The sequence below is a fragment of the Bombus pyrosoma genome, linkage group LG6 (assembly GCF_014825855.1).
Source record: "Bombus pyrosoma isolate SC7728 linkage group LG6, ASM1482585v1, whole genome shotgun sequence".
In the NCBI taxonomy this organism is placed as follows: Eukaryota; Metazoa; Arthropoda; class Insecta; order Hymenoptera; family Apidae; genus Bombus; species Bombus pyrosoma.
The window spans coordinates 3,244,926-3,262,663 of NC_057775.1; the positions used below are offsets into that span (position 1 = coordinate 3,244,926).

The 17,738-nt window shown below is 35.4% G+C and overlaps 3 protein-coding genes across 7 annotated transcripts; 2 read left to right on the forward strand and 1 right to left on the reverse strand.

The window, feature by feature from the left end:
• Positions 1–792: 792 nt before the first annotated feature.
• LOC122568711 (YLP motif-containing protein 1-like) lies at positions 793–6,378 on the reverse strand. 2 transcript variants are annotated; one of them, XM_043728781.1, is made up of 9 exons: positions 6,096–6,378; positions 3,844–5,759; positions 3,427–3,517; positions 2,561–2,748; positions 2,100–2,482; positions 1,632–1,956; positions 1,429–1,513; positions 1,090–1,219; positions 793–988 (listed from the first exon to the last, which is right to left on the reverse strand). In XM_043728781.1, exons 1-9 carry the CDS (start codon positions 6,314–6,316, stop codon positions 962–964), a joined length of 3,366 nt encoding a protein of 1,121 aa, XP_043584716.1. In that variant the 5' UTR covers positions 6,317–6,378; the 3' UTR covers positions 793–961. The 2 variants fall into 2 exon arrangements, with proteins under 2 accessions (XP_043584716.1, XP_043584715.1); XM_043728780.1 differs by having other exon boundaries at positions 3,427–3,529.
• An 11-nt stretch (positions 6,379–6,389) lies between these two features.
• LOC122568713 lies at positions 6,390–12,077 on the forward strand. Of its 3 annotated transcripts, none has more exons than XM_043728789.1 (5): positions 6,390–7,895; positions 8,024–8,159; positions 8,408–8,557; positions 8,689–8,818; positions 11,498–12,077. In XM_043728789.1, the coding sequence occupies exons 1-5, from the start codon at positions 7,889–7,891 to the stop codon at positions 11,516–11,518; spliced, it is 444 nt and encodes a 147-aa protein (XP_043584724.1). In that variant the 5' UTR covers positions 6,390–7,888; the 3' UTR covers positions 11,519–12,077. The 3 variants fall into 3 exon arrangements, with proteins under 3 accessions (XP_043584724.1, XP_043584722.1, XP_043584723.1); XM_043728787.1 differs by lacking the exon at positions 11,498–12,077 and adding an exon at positions 8,952–9,149 and having other exon boundaries at positions 6,505–7,895; XM_043728788.1 differs by lacking the exon at positions 11,498–12,077 and having other exon boundaries at positions 6,505–7,895; positions 8,689–9,094.
• Positions 12,078–12,160: 83 nt separating this feature from the next.
• LOC122568715 lies at positions 12,161–17,274 on the forward strand. 2 transcript variants are annotated; one of them, XM_043728792.1, is made up of 5 exons: positions 12,161–12,447; positions 12,979–13,204; positions 13,293–13,308; positions 13,472–13,576; positions 15,960–17,274. In XM_043728792.1, exons 2-5 carry the CDS (start codon positions 13,004–13,006, stop codon positions 16,004–16,006), a joined length of 369 nt encoding a protein of 122 aa, XP_043584727.1. In that variant the 5' UTR covers positions 12,161–12,447; positions 12,979–13,003; the 3' UTR covers positions 16,007–17,274. The 2 variants fall into 2 exon arrangements, with proteins under 2 accessions (XP_043584727.1, XP_043584726.1); XM_043728791.1 differs by having other exon boundaries at positions 12,164–12,447; positions 12,917–13,204.
• The last annotated feature ends 464 nt before the right edge of the window (positions 17,275–17,738 follow it).

Below are 17,738 nucleotides of genomic sequence, written 5' to 3' on the forward strand. Positions count from 1 at the left end.
TGTGAAATATGCATTAAAATTCCAACGACAACGATGAGAATGAAGAAATGAAAAAGATTAAATAACGAATCTAATCAAAATCGAAAAAAGAATGCAATACAGTAATTTTCGGTGAATGTGATAAAGGGAAAAGTAACAAGATACGATCGAAAAGAAGATATACAAGAAAAATAGTAAACCGACAGATTGACGATGGGATCGACCGTAGTATAAAAATGAAGAGAGGAAGAAAGCAGAGGGGAAAAGGGAAGAGTACATTATAAATTCAAGTATACATAGGTATCGACACATATGTATGTATGTATGTATGTAGATCGGTAAACAAATTAACCGGAATGTTTCGTCACGGACTGAATACAGGATAGAGCTGATACCTGCTGCTGCTTTTACGTGTCCCATGTTTGGGTCCCCTCACGTGACCTGTGAGGCGTGATATATTCCCTATGTTAGGGCAATGTAACAATCAGATCGATCAATGTCTAAGCGCTTAAGCACGCTTGTCTAATATAATAGGAAATACTCCGATTTTTTTGGGGTTGGTATTCAGTTGGAATTTGTAAGACACAAAGTTCCATATAATTATGTTACGTCTATCCTGTACTTAATCGATTCTTTTACAATCTAATAAGTATCGCACGGTGCATGAAATATGAAACCAACGTACAAATTTAATACAAATAATATATGTAACAAAACATTCACAGTTCATATTTCATTTAATAATTCTAATGAGCATTCATAATCGTACATACATACGTACAATAAGAAAAACAGAGTAAACATCTATAGAAATAGAAACAAGATTGGGATTTCATTTATTATGTCACTGTAACTGTAACTGTAATCTGTATATTCAGTATAGTATTTCAAATATACAAAATAATGACAATTTATCTTCCAACTAAATGGAACATCACGATATATAATGCCTCGAATACGATCTACTAATGTCACCTTCTTCTCAATAATAAGGTCTTCGAGGATTGTTCTAAAAAATAAAAGGAAGAAGAATAAACATTTGATTAATGGTTAAGTATATGAAACATAACTTTGGTATTCCGAAATTTGTTAGATATTTGACAAAATTACCAAAGGATTAGGCCTAAATCTATAGGCAAGCATCATCCTCTTTCTGTAGGCATCGAATTCATCGTCATCCCTGGATACACCATCCGGTCTTTCGGAACCTAAACCAGCACTGTCGAATCTATTGGTTGCTCTATAGAAAAATGAGAAATGTCGGTACAACATCGAAGATATTGGTAGTAATAAATGAAGTAGGAAATGGTCACAGATAGATCAAATAAAATGCTAAGGAAATTCAATAATACGGCAAACTTCTATCAAATAAATAATTCACATGTATTATATGTTTATATGTGAAATCAACGCGAATATAATAGGTACAATCAGTCAGGAACTACTTACTTATTAATAGGTTCGATGCGACCATTGCCTTCGCTACCTAACCCTTGTCCTTCGCTCCAACCAAGTTTTTGTAACATCTGAAATCCTAAAGAATTGCAAACTTCGTTAATTTGGTTCTCAAACATAACTTACTGACAAAAAGATACATATATATTTTGATATATATAAGTATATGCACGCGCAAAGAAAGGCAGACTGCGTACCAATGTTATCTTCTTTTAGTTTATACTCCTTGTAATCGCTAAGATCAGGTTCCTTCCCTTGCTTAACTGCGTTATACTGTTCCATAAATTTTTTAAGTTCATCCGGCGGCAAGAAATCACCAATATGATGTTTTCCTTCTGCTTGGGCCGTCAATTCTTCAGCCCACATTTGAGTAGCCTCCATTTCGGCAGATCTGAGTTTGTGTTCCCAAGTACCACCTTCCGTCTCTTCGTCACTATCGTATTCGTATTTGTGCTTACCCTGTGCTTCTAAACGTCTTACTTCTTCTCTTTTTCTTAATAAGTTTTGATAGAGAAGATTTATCTGAATGAAAGTTAGAATAAACGGTGAGTGAGTTGGCAGAAGTTACATATAGTTGAATTAACAAAGTACTAAGCTCGATCTTAATCTTAAATCTTAAATGAACGCTTGAAATAAAACAATTTTAAAATAAACAATCTTGTCACCTTGTAATGATCCTCGGCTTTTTTCCATTGCTCTTCGGTGAGATCTAACGTACCAAAAGTTTGACGAGCATATTGTATCAAGGCTGGATCGTTTCTTGATATTTTAGTTAACATAGGGTTCTTTGTTTCCGTACGTTGCACTTTTGATGATGGAATTATAACAGCCGGTTGTCCAATTTGTCCAGGAATCGCGATACCTGGCTGTGAAAAGCCACTACTACTTTGCTTTTTATTATGGCTGGTTAACGTGTTCATTTCTGCTACAGGCACCTTATTATCTGGATCACCCCATCGGCTACGTCTTTTTCGTTTACGTTCTTCCTTGTTGTCTTCCTTTGATCGATCTGTAGAATTATTATCGCTCTCTCTCTCTCGTTTCTTTTCTGTTTAATGTACAAATAATTATAATCAATAATGGTAGAAGATGACACGATGCAAAAATAAATATACATTATATATACCTTGTGGTGAAACATGCTTGTTAGAGATAGGACCTTGATCGCTATCGTCATTATCGCTGAGAGCTTCTTCCGGACAATAGAGTTCCGCGCCGGTGTTTTTATTTTCCTTAACGGATTTTTCGGCGAGAAATTTTGCCACCAATCCCCTGTACTGCATATAGGCTGCACTTTGCTTTTGGTGCAGAAACCTTGATTAAAACAAAACTTAAAACTTCTGACGAGTAACATAGTCTCCTAAATTAAATTCCTTTAGATTAAAAGAGACACAATAAGAAGAGAAGAAAAAGAAAAGAAAAAAAAAGGAATAAGAAGAAAGAATAGAAGATAACAGGTGTTTTATAACAAAACAAATCGTATATTCGTATGTTCGTCCAATATGTCACGCCTTTGTTTCGATTTACATTGAAGAATTACATTGAAGAATTTAGGTATTGTATTTATTTTATAAAAGAAATATTTTATAAACTAATTAGGGGAACATATTCTAATGTATGTTGTTTTACGGAGGATAAAATAGTAATTATAAATAATTGTAAATAAGAAATGAAGAAAGACATTCGCGTTTTGGACACACGATATATGTATGATTAAAAATTACAATTTCACGTATCGTTATTATCAAATATTATCGATAAGATTTCGCTGTTTGATTAGAAAGGAAGCAGAGAATGGAGAAGTGATACAGACAAAGCAACCATCGTAATACATTACACCTAGATGCTGTATCTAGTGCTTGAAATAGAGCAATGTTGTACAAAAAAGACGAACGAACGATACGTAAGGTGAGAAATAAAGAAAATGTGATATGTGCAAACGCTACACGTATAAAGACACTATAGATGGGGACCAGAGAGGACAGTAGTTACCATAATTTAGGATCTTGGGCATTCTTCTCTCGTGCTTCTTGTTCGATTTCATCCCCACAGTCAGCGACGATGCGTGCCAGCTGCTCAGCCTCTACGGGACACACTTAGAAGCCTTTGTCAGACATGCGTAACAACGCTAAAAACTCTGGATTTTGTTTTTGTTTCTGTAGTGTAGAACACGTATTCGTCTACACGAATGATCTGCACGAATTTGCTTTTTGCAAGTTTCGTATTCGCCCACGCGTCTTGTATTCGGCGTATCGCGCGCGCGTATACGCATACGCACGCACACTTACATATTCTGGACTGCGCGAACAAGTAATCCATTTTACAGGAAATAACTTGTTCTTCGTAAATATAAACACGCGGCGATACGTCGAAACGAAGAAATAAATGAAAATAATCGACATATCGTACCTAGCTGTTCAGAGGCTTGTAGATCAGTCAATGGCCTCACTGGTGGTGGCACTTGTACATTAGGTGGTCCCATAGGTACCTGAGCGACTTGATTAGGAAGAGGGTAACTGGTCGACATTAAAGAAAGCGGCGGTCTGGCGTTTGGAATTAAGGAAGGGGGTGGTACATTCGGAGGTGGGATATTAAGATTGGGCGCTGGGATTGAATTCATATTCGAGGCAACATTGTGAACTGGCGGTGGAGCGGACATCATCACAGATGGTATTACATTTGGCGGTGGGACGTTTGGGACATTTGGCACGTTTGACGCATTCGGTACACTGACCACGATTGTCTGCGTAGCCGGAATCGACATTATGTTTGGTGGCATTTGTGTCATTGTTGGTAACATATTAGGAGGAGGAATGTTTGGAGGTGGTAAGTTTATAGGTTGTAATGGTGTAGGAGGTGGTACACCGCATTGCTGTCCGGTTGAAGCTAAGTGTCGTCGCGTGCTCGATTCTGATGACACCAATAATGTGGACGATAACGAAGATAATGACAAAGAAGTTGATGGCGACGATGATGACGACGACGACGATGACGACGACGACGACGACGACGGCGGCGGCGGCGGCGGCAACAATGACGATGACGACGACGACGACGACGACGACGACGACGGCGGCGGCGGCGGCGGCAACAATGACGACGATGGCGACGACGACGACGACGACGACGACGACGACGATAATAATGTCGATGAGGATAATGATGACGATGATGACGAAGAGGACGGTAACAACGACGGCGTTAATGACGATAATGCTAAGGACGATGATGAGGATGATGATGACGATGACGATGACGATGGCGATGGCGATGACGATGACGATGACGATGGCGATGGCGACGGCGATGGCGATTTTAACAAAGAAGGTAGTTGTAGTGTTGTTGATGTCAATGTAAATGAAGAAGAGGAAGAAGAAGAGGAGGAGGAAGTGGAGGAGGAGGAGGAGGAGATAGCAGAAGAAGTAGAGCAGGAAGATGATAATGAGAGTAATGGCGACGATTGTGGTGGTGGTGGTGGTGGTGATGATAACAGCAATGACGATGTTGGCGACGTTGATGACGTTGGCAACGTTAATGACGATGTAGATAATAAAGATGCTAATGGAACGGTTGAAGGTGGTGGTGGTGGTGGTGGTAAACTTTGTAAATTAGATGACATTGTCCGAGAAATATGAATATTTGGTGGAGGTACGTTGGTGTTTGGTGGAACAGGTTGCACAGGTATGGGAAGTGGAGGTGGAGGTGGAGGTGGATGGACTGTATGAGATGATGTTATTTGCATTCTTGGATCGCCAGATTGGTCATCCAGTTTAGGAAAAGTGCTACACATACTTTTTGGAGGAGGCATTTTTGATAAATTTGGAGGAGGTATGTTGGTTACGATACTTCTCACATTAGGTGATGGTACACCTGTGAGATACGTTATAGGTTGAGATGCAAGGGACGGAACAGCAGATAGATTTCCATTCCGAGAAAGAAACTGTTGATTGCTGTGCTGCATACGTTGATCGTTAGAAGTTACTTGATTAAATGAATGTCTAGCTTCTGGACTTTGAGATGCTGAACGTTTAGTAGGAGACAGACTGGAAGAAGAGTTATGTCTTTTGTCAGAACTCTTTTCCCAATGAGAATCCTCCCTCCTGCGATCTTTCCTATTTTCCCAGTCTTTATTTCTGTCGTTATTTCTTCTTCGTTCCTTATCCTGTGCACTTTCTTCCATTTTTTCTTCTATCTTCAAAGGAAACATCGTCTCTGTTTTTCCTGTCCCCTTATTACTTGCAATTTTTTTAAATTGATCCAAAAAGCTTCCGTCATTAGCAAATAAATTAATGGTTTGAGATATCACTGGCTTGTTTTCGTCTTTTCTGTAATGAAACATAAGACGTTAGATACAGATATAGATATAAGATATTATTAAATCAAAGTACTAAATCAACAGGTGATTATTTACAACAAATAAAGAAAAGACTAAAACTATTACTATGATACATAAATATTTCCATAATCCTGTCAGCTTGTTATCAGTATTTTGACATCCACACTGCAGTTTTATTCACACATGAGAACTAATTAAGTTAAAGTGTTAACAGTTAATACGAAAAATTACGGAAAGGGGACAGAAATGTTTTCATAATATCGTTCAATTTATTCACGCAATAATAAATATGAAATTATTCTGGAAGTGATGTAGCTCTACTTACTTGGAAGAATTCGTTTTATTTTCTATCAAATTCGGAGCTATCGTATTTGTCTTTTTCAAGTTTTCCACAGCTTCTTTTGCTTTTTGCTCTTGCATCTTCGCTTGTATTTCAAGCTTTTTTTGCTGAATAATTTGCTCTTGCTTTGACATTTGTGCAAAACGTTCATTTCGCGATGTTTTCGAAACGAACGGATCAGAACCTTTCACACCGCGATACGCCATATTTATTGTATCGCAGACGACTCCTCAACACATTCAACGATACTTGGACTTGAAATCGACTAATAATTCTGGCAATCGCATCCACGTAGCAGCACTGGCGTATTACTAGCAGCAACACTAGCGCAACCAAACTGCAGCCAATTCAACTTAAATGATAACAGAGTTGAACAGCGAATTATATATGTGCAAGCATACTAAAAATTTAACATTATTTTTATTATTTTATTTATTAACATTATTATTACGTATGGGATTAGGAAACGAGTTAAGAAACAACGCAATATTGTTGGCTTATATAGATTTATCAATATATTCTTTGGATTACTATAGATATGAAGGAAACACGGTGTATAAAATACAGTTCATTATTAGTATACATACATGTACATATGTAAATGTAAATGTGTGCTATGTACTATGCACACTGTTTACAATTTAGAGCATTGATCATTTTCAAATCTCGGGTACAATTTTCTATGACATTAACATTTACAATACAATACTGATTTTAATATTATCAGAGAGGGAATCATTCATTAAATAAGATGATTATTAAAATATAAATTTAAAGTAGAAATCTTTGATAATAATTTAATTGAACTGCAAATATAAATTTTCTTTTATGGCTATTCTTATAAATTAGAAAACGATAAAACTCCCGAATTCTCAAATGGTCTCAATTATAAATCACCTATGTAATTACGCAGGCACGAGTATATAGATACATACATATATGTATATATGTATTAAAGAATTTAAACGAGTTTTCATTTTAATTAGTTCTTTTAAATATCATGCGAAATAAAATATTATCAAATCGTGAATTGAGTTTATCGTTAAAAATAAGTTCGGTTTAACATTTTCATGTCGATATTCCTCACAAAGGTCATATAGAGACAACAAATGTGCGTGTACGTAATATCCGGTAATCATCAACTCGTAACTATGGACACCGAAAACTAATTAATCTGATTATGTACATACGTGTAGGTATTTCACGTAGGCTTACGAACGATCGCATGTAGTGTACGGGTCCAATTTGATGTGCCACATTTTATGCAAGTGTACAATTGATTGAAAGAAGGGAGAATATATATATATATATATATATATATATATATACATGTATACGCATATACATATTATTCTAAATTCAGGTTGACCAAATGGATGGATGTTTAACGGTTCTCACAAAAGTAGTATGTAGTCGAAAAGCAACCAGAGTGTATGTGTGTGTGTGTGTGTGTGTATGTGTAGGAAAGAACGATAACGCATACAGCATTTCTAGACAATTTGTTTATAAAATTATTGACTTTAATAACTCATTCTATATGAAATTTTTTTCTACTTGTTCGGTAATGAATAAATTATACATGTATGTAGCATTCGAATGTCGAAGTTGGGAAAACAACTGAACAAGATTTCTATTCACGAAAAAAGATATTATTCGAAAAAGTTGAGTTATTCTGTTGCTTGATCAAAGCTAATTCGAAGCAGCATTTCGTAAAGGAAACAGCCTGTGGCACTGAATTATATGATTTTACAAGAAACATTGACAAAGCTAAACTTGAAATGACACGTATGTATATATGTATGTATTTATTTATGAATGTATGTATGTATGTATGTATGTATGTATGTATGTATGTACGCATGTTTCTACGTAAAGCGGATCATCCGTAACAACATCGTACATTTTTTCAATAGAGTGGGAAATTTTACTACAAAATGAGAAATCAGACTCGAACCAATTTTTGCGAAGTATTGAATTAAATTGGGAAAGAACAAAACTCGCAAGGAAGAATATTCAAGAGAGTTTGAAACAAAAGTTAAAAATGCAAACGTAAGTAACTTTTTATTCTTCCTTGTCAAGCAAATTGAAAATAAGCTAAAAAACATTATTGTTTCATAGTATCTCAAATACGTGTTGTAATATGTATACCTAATATACAGCTTACTATATTATACCTAATATATCAATTATACAAATGAATATCTATACATACGTGTATGTATGTACATGTATGTATACATGTACAATATATTCTGCAAGAATCTTACAATTATATTAATACGAAGTAAATATTTTAGAGCCAAATTCTCGTCGAAGTTGTCCGCAACAAATTTAAGGAACGAAGTACGAAAAAGATCTGTGGAAGTAGAAGTTGAGTGGTTCGATCTTCGTTTGAAATCTCTTGACGGAATATGTTATTTGAGAATGAACGATTTATGCAATGAACGGTAAAGAAGAAACTTCTTATTATTATCGTTATTGCTATTCTTATTATTATCATTATTGTTATCATGTATTTTATAAATGACCGTATGATGAACATTAGTTACATTTAATAATGTAATGCAATGGCACGCAGTTATAAAGCGAGAAGACGATGTTTGGATCAATTTGAAAAATACGACAGAAATATCAGATCGCTTTATGTGTATAAACTTAGTCTTCGAATCAGACAGAATCTATTGAACAAAGAATATGCCATTCTTCAGGTCTGTACAATCTGTCTTTATATCTATTTATTACATATTATCGTCCGCATTATCAAAATATCTGTGCTGGTTCGAAAGATTGTCAAAAATGAAACATTTAGAAAGTCATCCAAGCATACATATACCATTACAGGATCACCTTGTTGCTCAACGTAGCTTATATAAACAATTAAAGGAGGAAAGCGAGTTAGACGTAAAGAGAGCTTTCTTAGCGAACGTAGAATATTTTCGTGCAAATCATGCAGCAAGAATCATTCAACGAAATTGGAAATTATATTGTGCGCGTATGTCTTGGAAAAAAAGGAAAAGTAGAAGATTGACGCAAAATTGAATAGATTCCTATATTTCCAGCCCAAGATATACAATTATCTTCTTGTATTACGAATATAACTGATGTGTGGTATTATTGAGCGAAAGAGATATTAAAGAAAGTAAAATAAGCGATATATGCATATAGAGACATTCTATAATAGAAATATTCGTTCATCTAAGATAAAATTCAATTAAAAGGGATTTTTTGAATAGTTGTTTAATCCAATTCACGTCGAATAGATTTCATATGATCGTCATTTCATATTTAGAGATAAACGACCGTTACGATACCTCGATAATCTCGATTATCTTTCTCTGTACAGGCAACGAATTATTATTCTTTGCAATAAGTACTTGTGGTAAATATCTATTGTACAAGAGTAATTTTAATGATACAGAGAATAAAACGGAAAATGATTAAATATCTAACAATATTGATCTTCTACTATGTTTAGAAATCTCTCTCTCTCTCACTCACTCACTCACACACACACACACACACACACATTTTCTGTCTTGCTTACTCTCCTTTCATTTTCCCTCCCTCCAGCTTTACCTCTTTCCGTATTGCCTTCTTTTCGCTCACCTTCGCGAGGCTTTTGCCCCTAGGGGGACGGGCGCATCGCGGCCATATTTGCATCTCTGAGATACCTACAGAAGAGAAACGACGAAACTATTAAAATATATAACAGGTAAAATATATCGGTTAATTACTTTATACTAGTTATATGTGACAGATGTAACAGATGTGGTCTCGTTTCAACGATTAATAGTTTCCATTCTATATTATTTGAAAATGCTTCTAATGTATCTGTATCTGTATCTTTTAAAATAAAACTGTGCCTCTATTAACGTGCTTAATATTACACTCCTGGCCAAAAAGATAGCCCTGGTGTGCTATCTTTGATTTCTCAATGACGCGTGTAGAGTTCTCGTCTGTAACGTATAATATCAAAACATTATGAGCCGAGAATATGCGGTTCGTTGAAAATAATTAAAAATATTATGAGGTTTAGTGTGTAACAAAAAAAAATTGTTTTATTTTAAGAACGAAATGATGGCACATGTACAATAAGAAAATAATAATCAACATAAATTGTAACTAACAATAACTACTTATCAAGCTTACTTATCAAGCATATATACTTATTTAATAATGGGTACATCCCCCTTTATTTTCTATTACTTCTATTGTACGATTTGGTATCGATTTATATAGTTTCTGGATATAATTTTGACTTAACGTATCCCATTCGCGTACAATTGCATTTTTTAATTTTTACACTTGTTGATATTGCTCTCCATTCGCGTATACGCCGTGAACAAGTTCTGCCCAGCAATTTTCAATAATATTAAGGTCCGGGGAGCGTGCAGGCCACGGCAAATAGATATATTATTTTCATTAAAATACGACTAGACTAATCTTGATGTATATACAGATGCATTATCTTGTTGAAAGATGTAATCAGGTCCAGAAATGCGTTCTGCACGATTATTTATTTGTTCTTTGATTAAATTTATGTATCGGACATTATTCATTCTCCCATTGATGAACTCGATACTTGTCTTGTCGAAATAACCGATGCCGGTCCAAACCATCACGCCCTCCCTCCTCCCACTTGTCGTCGAATTGCTGACATTGTCTCTTTTCTTATGTCATGAAAATAATATTGGAACCCATCAGGACCGTCAAAATTGAATCTTTTTCGTCTGAAAATAGTACCCTTCTCCATTTCTTTTTCCAATGCGTTCTTTCTTTTGCAAAGCGTAAACGTTCTACTTTGTGTTTCATTGTTAACGAAGGTTTCTTTTTCAATTTTAGCCTCTTAATATCTTTGCAGGATAGTAGAACTCGACGAACACTTGAAACACTGGCACTAACACTAGACTTTTCCATTATTTGCTTCGCTGTTGGCTGCGAGTTGGAAGCTACACGCAAAATTACTCGCTTATCACGATCGAATAACGATGACGGCCGACCAATACTTTTCTTTTTGCCATAATCTTCAACATTTTTTAAGAAATTGTGTATCACTTTACGACTTCCTCTTATTACTTTCGATATTTTCGCTACTGATAACTGTTGCTGTTTTAGTTCAAGAATTTGCTTTTTTCTTCAGACTCGTTTAATTTTTTTTCGCGTCCTATACTTACAAATTTATATAATATTGTACTGTAATTTTTACTCGTTGATAGATCATAAACTACTGAGCAATTTCTAAACATATTAACAGAGCGTGCTGCTATCATTTCGTTCTTAAAATAAAACAATTTTTTTCGTTACACACTAAACCTCATAATATTTTCAGTTATTTTCAACGAATCGCATATTCTGAGTTCATAATGTTTTGATACTATACGTTACAGGCGAAAAACTCTACACTCTAAACTCTTGAGAAATTAAAGATAGCACACCTGGGCTATCTTTTTGGCGAGGAGTGTATTTGCAATGGAAATGCATAAATATATGAAAAAAATTGGGAGAAAGTAGAAAGAACAAATAGAAAAATCATAGGTTCATTCTAAAATTGAACAAGGAAGGAGGAGGAAAAGTGTGGAAATATGATAGATAAACATGAAATTGAATAGAGCGAAGAAGTGTGAGAAAGGGGATAATAAACCGCACAACTAGAAAGCAAGTACGTAGTTAATAGTCGCGTGGAGGTCGACGCATGCTCCTGAACGTTTCCCCGGGGTGATATTCAGTCAGGCAAACTGAGCCAGTAGCCGAGGCTGACACTGCTGGCAGACGTTCGATCGTTACGCGGCGAATCAGTGTTGGTCGGTGGTCGGGCGTACCGCGAAGCACAATTTGGACATGCGTATCGGTCGTTATCGTTCGTGCTCACGTATGATCTCTTCTTTCGCAGATATATATATATATATATCTTGTAACAGTAACAGTATACGGAAATATTAACATTTTGCTTTTTCACGGGAAGGAAGAATAAAAGAAGAAAGAAGTAAGAGGGTGAGAGGGTGAGAGGGTGGGAGGGAGGGAGGGAGGGGAAAGAGGGAGAGGGAGGAAGAGAGAGAGAGGCAGGGAGCTAAACGTGAACAAAATACGGGATGTCGAAACTGCAGTTGTACTAAAATCAAGTAAATCCTCATAGAAAACTCGGATTAATTGATTAAGACGGACTTCAACTTTGGAAAGGTTGAAGGGAAATCGATTCGAGTAAGGTCGAAAGAATACATCATGACATTGAATAGTCGGCGCTCGGTCTCCGTTGTAGAACGAATGCGCACCACCTGTAGCTCGATATCTACATATGCCCAAAAGGTCAATCGCCTTTTCTTCGAGTTTCTCCGTAAATGTAAGTAAAACGGTTATTATCTGTGCTTTTCCATTTTCTTGTTCGTTCTGATAACAATATACGGTACATGTACATATACAATTCCGTTGAACAACTGTTAGTATGGTGCTACCAACACCTCCTCTATGTACCCTGCCTGTATTATGCCAGTCATGAGAAGTTCTTTCATTTCGCAATAACATCTTTTAAGAAGAATTCAACTACGATTATTTGTGAACCTGAAAAAATAACAGTCAAATTGGATATGATTTAAATTGTGCTCGTATTATCGACGAGTGGTATCATTTGCATTATTCCGTATTACGTTAAATTAAATATTAAATATAACAGAATAGTGAGATAGTAGCCGCAATATTGGTAGCGTTGTAACCGTTGTATCGATACGAAAGTCTGTATATGTAATTTCTGTTCCTAATGAAATTATTTGAGAAAGGAAAGAAGAAAAAGAAAGATATATACTGGTTCGCAGTTTCAACAGAATGAATATTTCACTGAAATATTCTAAAAATATCACTGGTCAAAATTAATCAGATTCGAACCCATCAACGTCGAAATTATGACTGAAGAAGTGAACAATACCGTTACTTGTAAATGGACTATGGAGGAACGGGAGAAGATGTTAACTACTGGGACGCTAGAACAACAGAGAGAAGCTTTCAAAGATGACGAAGAGCTAATGAGAGAAACGAGCAAGTTTGTGAGTGAAGTTATACAAACGGCGATCACGGAAGCATCAAAAAGGAAGATGTTGACGGAGGCGAGTGACACGCAAATTTTTTGTTCGCCGACTTTCAAAAAAAAAACGCTGTCGAACGTAATTACTCATTGACAATTTCATGTTTCAGAAAGCTGTCAGTGAAGGTAAGCCTTACAGTATGATATAAAAAATGAATTCCACGTACTTGGCATCATAATCGATAGAAAGGCATGACGAGAAAGGAAGATAAATATGTCTCCAAGCTTATTTTCATTCATCGCTTGTTCCCTAGTTCCAGTAAAAGAAACAGAATGTTTGTTTGTGTAGGAAGTAGACTGAAGGGTATCGGTAGCGTCGCTGGTTGGAATCATCGTGCCCGTGGATTCTGCAGTCGAATACTGAACGCGCTCTGTCCATGCTTCACTAGCAACGGTAAATCGTAGGGCGTATCGAATCTAGCCAATGTTCAAACATCGTAGCTTTGCATCGCTCTTGTAGCGACTCATTTCGTTAATTTGATCGTCAAGCTGATTGATCGCACGAAACTCTCGTATACACTACCGTTCATAAGTATCGGGATGCTTGCTTCTTTACAATAGAACGACGATCTACGTTACTCTTTATGATGATAACCTTATTTTTTACTGATCGTTAGAATTATATGTGTATGGCGTTGTGTCGTGGAATATCTCGACGCGGTGAAATTTATCGTTTAAAGATAACGTGCAATTTATCCTCCAATCTTCAAAAATGTAGCTTACAGACCTACTGTTTGACTGTAATGCAACGTGCTACTGATAAGTTATCTAAATTTGTAATCTGCTGATTCCGTAAGTACCTAAAAACTACTATTTCTAGGCATTAATTTACTTCTATTCGTGAATTTGTACGATTCGGTTGAATTCATATGTACGTATTATATCGTCACTGCGAAAAGTGTATTACTATCAAGGCGTCGATCGGTCGAATATTTATGAGTGGTAGTGTATGTGTTATTTACGGTAGTAGATGATTTCATGTTCGAGGACGGAACGAGAACTTTTGATAATTATTTACACGTACTAACGCCTCACGATGATTTCGATGATTTTCCAATATATCGTAGAAATCAACATTTTCATCGATTTTCCCGATAAGTATAACCCCCGCTCGATCTTTCGAGTATCCGAGACATTCATGAAAATATTTCTCTCGCTTTTACTCTGATGTGCATCGGATACCATTTAAATTTGGATTAGGCTTGTCGATGTCGATGCACGGGCCGCGACGAGTTTACATGTATCTGGCATTTCGATTTGTAAACGCAGGCAGATGAGAAGAAAATGTAACTTGGCTTAGCTATTCCAGCGAGATGAGAGACGATTTTTTAGTTGGGTTTATAAAACCTATTTAAAGTACCTAACTCAAAATCTAACCAAATACAGATCATCAAGCTGTTATCAAGCAATTAATGAGTTTTGATCGGATTTCGATTAATTTACGTTAAGTTTCACTTTAATTTCAAAGTGACGTCAGAATAAAAATTTGAAAAATATTTTGATGGGTATCTCGGAAATAAAGACCGAGCGGGGATTATATGTACAGGGAAAGTTGTTCAAAATATTGATTTCGATTTCTACAACATATTTGAAAATCATCGAAATCGGTGAGGTGGCAGTACTTGTAAATAATTACCGAACTTTTTTTTATCGCTAATTTAAACATTACTATTCCAAGTTGCGAATAAATTCAAGATTTAAAATTCAGATACTGTACCGACTGGATAGCCTTTTTTTTCATTTATTTCTTTATCTCGCGTCGTTTGAATACCGTTGCACGATTCAACGAAAACAGAAGTTTTTCGAAGAATGATAAGCTTTAAATCAAAATAGAGTAAGAACAAGATGAACTGTACGCTAAGATGATGGCGGTGGAGGCAAGGAAAGAAAAAAAAAAGAAAGAAGAAATACACGTTCATTACAGTTATATCGATCAGGTTGATCGATATGCATTTCGAATTTGAACATTACTCGATATTAGGGAATATTACAAGTACAAGAGATTCTTACTACGAATAACATGAATCGGGGGAATTCGTTTCCATGTAATATCTAATAAATCTCCAATTTTATAGAAAAATGTATGCGTTACATGTACTTACTTACTTATTTACGTACGTATTATCAAGTTCGACGAGAAACACGCAATTCAATTCGAGATGTCGAAAGATTTGATACGCAATACTCTAAGAAACGAGATCAAGACGTCCTCGTTCATTTTCATTACTAAGTAACTGATGCATGCGTAACGTTCGACATGCATCTTATCCTCGTATCCTGTAGTATCGCAGCTATTACAGCAGTAGCCATCAAGATCACCCTAGCATGCGTGACAATGCATAATAACGCGCATCATCATCTATCAGACGCGCTCATTAACTCAAACCTGTCCACCGATACATATATAGGTATATATATATATATATATAGTTGTAGTTATGATTACTTACATATATATGTAAATACGATGTAATACGTATACATTGTATCGATGGCATCTCGATACTCGTTTCAACGAAAATTTTGCGTGTATCATGCTTTTCTAGCCTTGTAATCGCAGGTAAATTTACACAAGTATGTAAATACATGCATATTTTCCCAGATAATTTCCTGTAATTTGTGCATAAAGATTAATTATCAACGCATGTGAAATGATGTATCGGGACGCGATAACATTATGCACGTTGTGACCCTTAGGCGTAACACATGCTTAACAGAATGTATACTATATATTATATTGTTGGTATACTATATTCGTATATCTATTCTTTTCATAGAATTATTCACCTGGACACCGTACCGATATCGCTTCACGAGACCGTGATCGTTCGCTGTCGCCCGGAATTACCGTGCTTTGCCGAGCAACCATTAATCCAATTGATTAAACAATAAACAGCATGAATAACTGTCGTGAATGCCGTCAACTAATGTAATTTAGTGAAGTGCAGCCAACGACAGGTTTTTGATTTTACGTACTACTGGCTTTGAACAGTTGCACATTGTAGACCGTTTGATTATATACTATATCTATATTTTATTATATCTATATTATATTATTATACTATACGTACTTATACGTACTATACTTATACGTACGTACGTACGTACGTATGTATGTATGTATGTATGTATGTACACGCACGCGCGCGCGCACACACACACACACACACACACACACACACAATATGTAATTGAACATACATATGGGCACCAAAACCAGAGTGTGTTAAATTTAAGAAATGCTATTTTACACGTTATAGACATGTTTTCCCTATAAAATTTGTCATTCTTCGCGATAGTAAAAACTTGTTCGTTCCATGTCGTTTAGTTTCCCGCTACTACGATTTGCTTTTTTCGAAAGTTCGGAAAGTATGAATGATATACACTCTGGCTCTGAAATCCAAGATCTATCCAAGTATTAAGTACGTACGTACAGTTGTATCGAATTATTTTTTATATAACGTGATTACACAGAAACATTAGTGCTCAAAGTATTTAGCTTTCTCTTACGATACTGTGTGTCTAATTGATTAACTACTCCCTTGCGTTTCGTATATCTAAAAGGTAGTTCCATTGTACAGAATGCAAACAAAAATATTATTAATGTGAGAAAATTTCGTTCGTTGTGCATTAGCTATGTATTTAGATCGGCTGTATACTTTTTATCTGATACTTTAACGCTATTTAAACCACGGTTTAATCGATAGAAGGAAGAACGGGATAACGGAAAAACATGCATGTAAACGATGATGATGCGAGGGGAGAGAATAGGTAGACAGAGCGTCAACGATTGATATATATGTAAAATGTAAATTCGTTGCACAATTATTTGATGTGGGATCAAAAGTAAACAAAGCCTATTGACTGACAATCAAAGATACACTTAATCTTTATAATGATACGTAGCTAAACTATCCGAAAATAATAAAATAACGTGCTAAATATGTGTATGTTTGTGAATATGTATGCATATGTATGTATAAACAGGATATACGACTCTAACTTGTATGTATGTATGATAGATGCAATTACTATTCTCGTGCATCTGTTAATAAATATACAAATGTAAATAAAAGGACATTAAATAAGCTAGCTGTTAAGCTTCTGTTTAAAATTTCTTTTAGACACTTTACGCGTAATAATTTAATCTTCTCAAATAGAATAGGCTATGCAGATGTATGCAGGTGTACAGGCGTTCTAAAGGATATGCTCATAACTTGTGCTCGATCTACGAAAGAAAGAAGAGGCGCGCACTATTTACATGTTTCCACATATATGTATTTACATATATATATATATATATATATATATTTACATATTACAAAGATATTGCAGATATTACAAATCACAGATATTGTAAAGATAAAAAAAAAAAAAAAAAAAAAAAAAAAAAAAAAAAAAAAAAATAGTGTATAACACGTATTTGAGGTACCGTATTTGACGGTTACCATGGAAAGTTAGATACTTTATAGGTTAGCAGATTATCATTGAAGAACAATCGCTATCGCTTGACTTTAAATATGCATATAATAATACGGGTTTAAGAAGGAGTATAG

Bases quoted from the DNA above. Each gene is read 5' to 3' on its own strand.
- LOC122568711 (XM_043728780.1), bottom strand. From the start codon at position 6,316: ATGGCGTATCGCGGTGTGAAAGGTTCTGATCCGTTCGTTTCGAAAACA. The intron at 5,760-6,095 runs GTAAGTAGAGCT...GTTTCATTACAG, and splicing joins AATAAAACGAATTCTTCCAA to AAAAGACGAAAACAAGCCAG. The intron at 989-1,089 runs GTAATTTTGTCA...TTTATTTTTTAG, and splicing joins GATTTAGGCCTAATCCTTTG to AACAATCCTCGAAGACCTTA.
- LOC122568713 (XM_043728787.1), top strand. The intron at 8,160-8,407 runs GTAAGTAACTTT...TAAATATTTTAG, and splicing joins CAAAAGTTAAAAATGCAAAC to AGCCAAATTCTCGTCGAAGT. The intron at 8,819-8,951 runs GTCTGTACAATC...ATACCATTACAG, and splicing joins AAGAATATGCCATTCTTCAG to GATCACCTTGTTGCTCAACG.
- LOC122568715 (XM_043728792.1), top strand. From the start codon at position 13,004: ATGACTGAAGAAGTGAACAATACCGTTACTTGTAAATGGACTATGGAG. The intron at 13,577-15,959 runs GTAAATCGTAGG...TTCTTTTCATAG, and splicing joins TCCATGCTTCACTAGCAACG to AATTATTCACCTGGACACCG.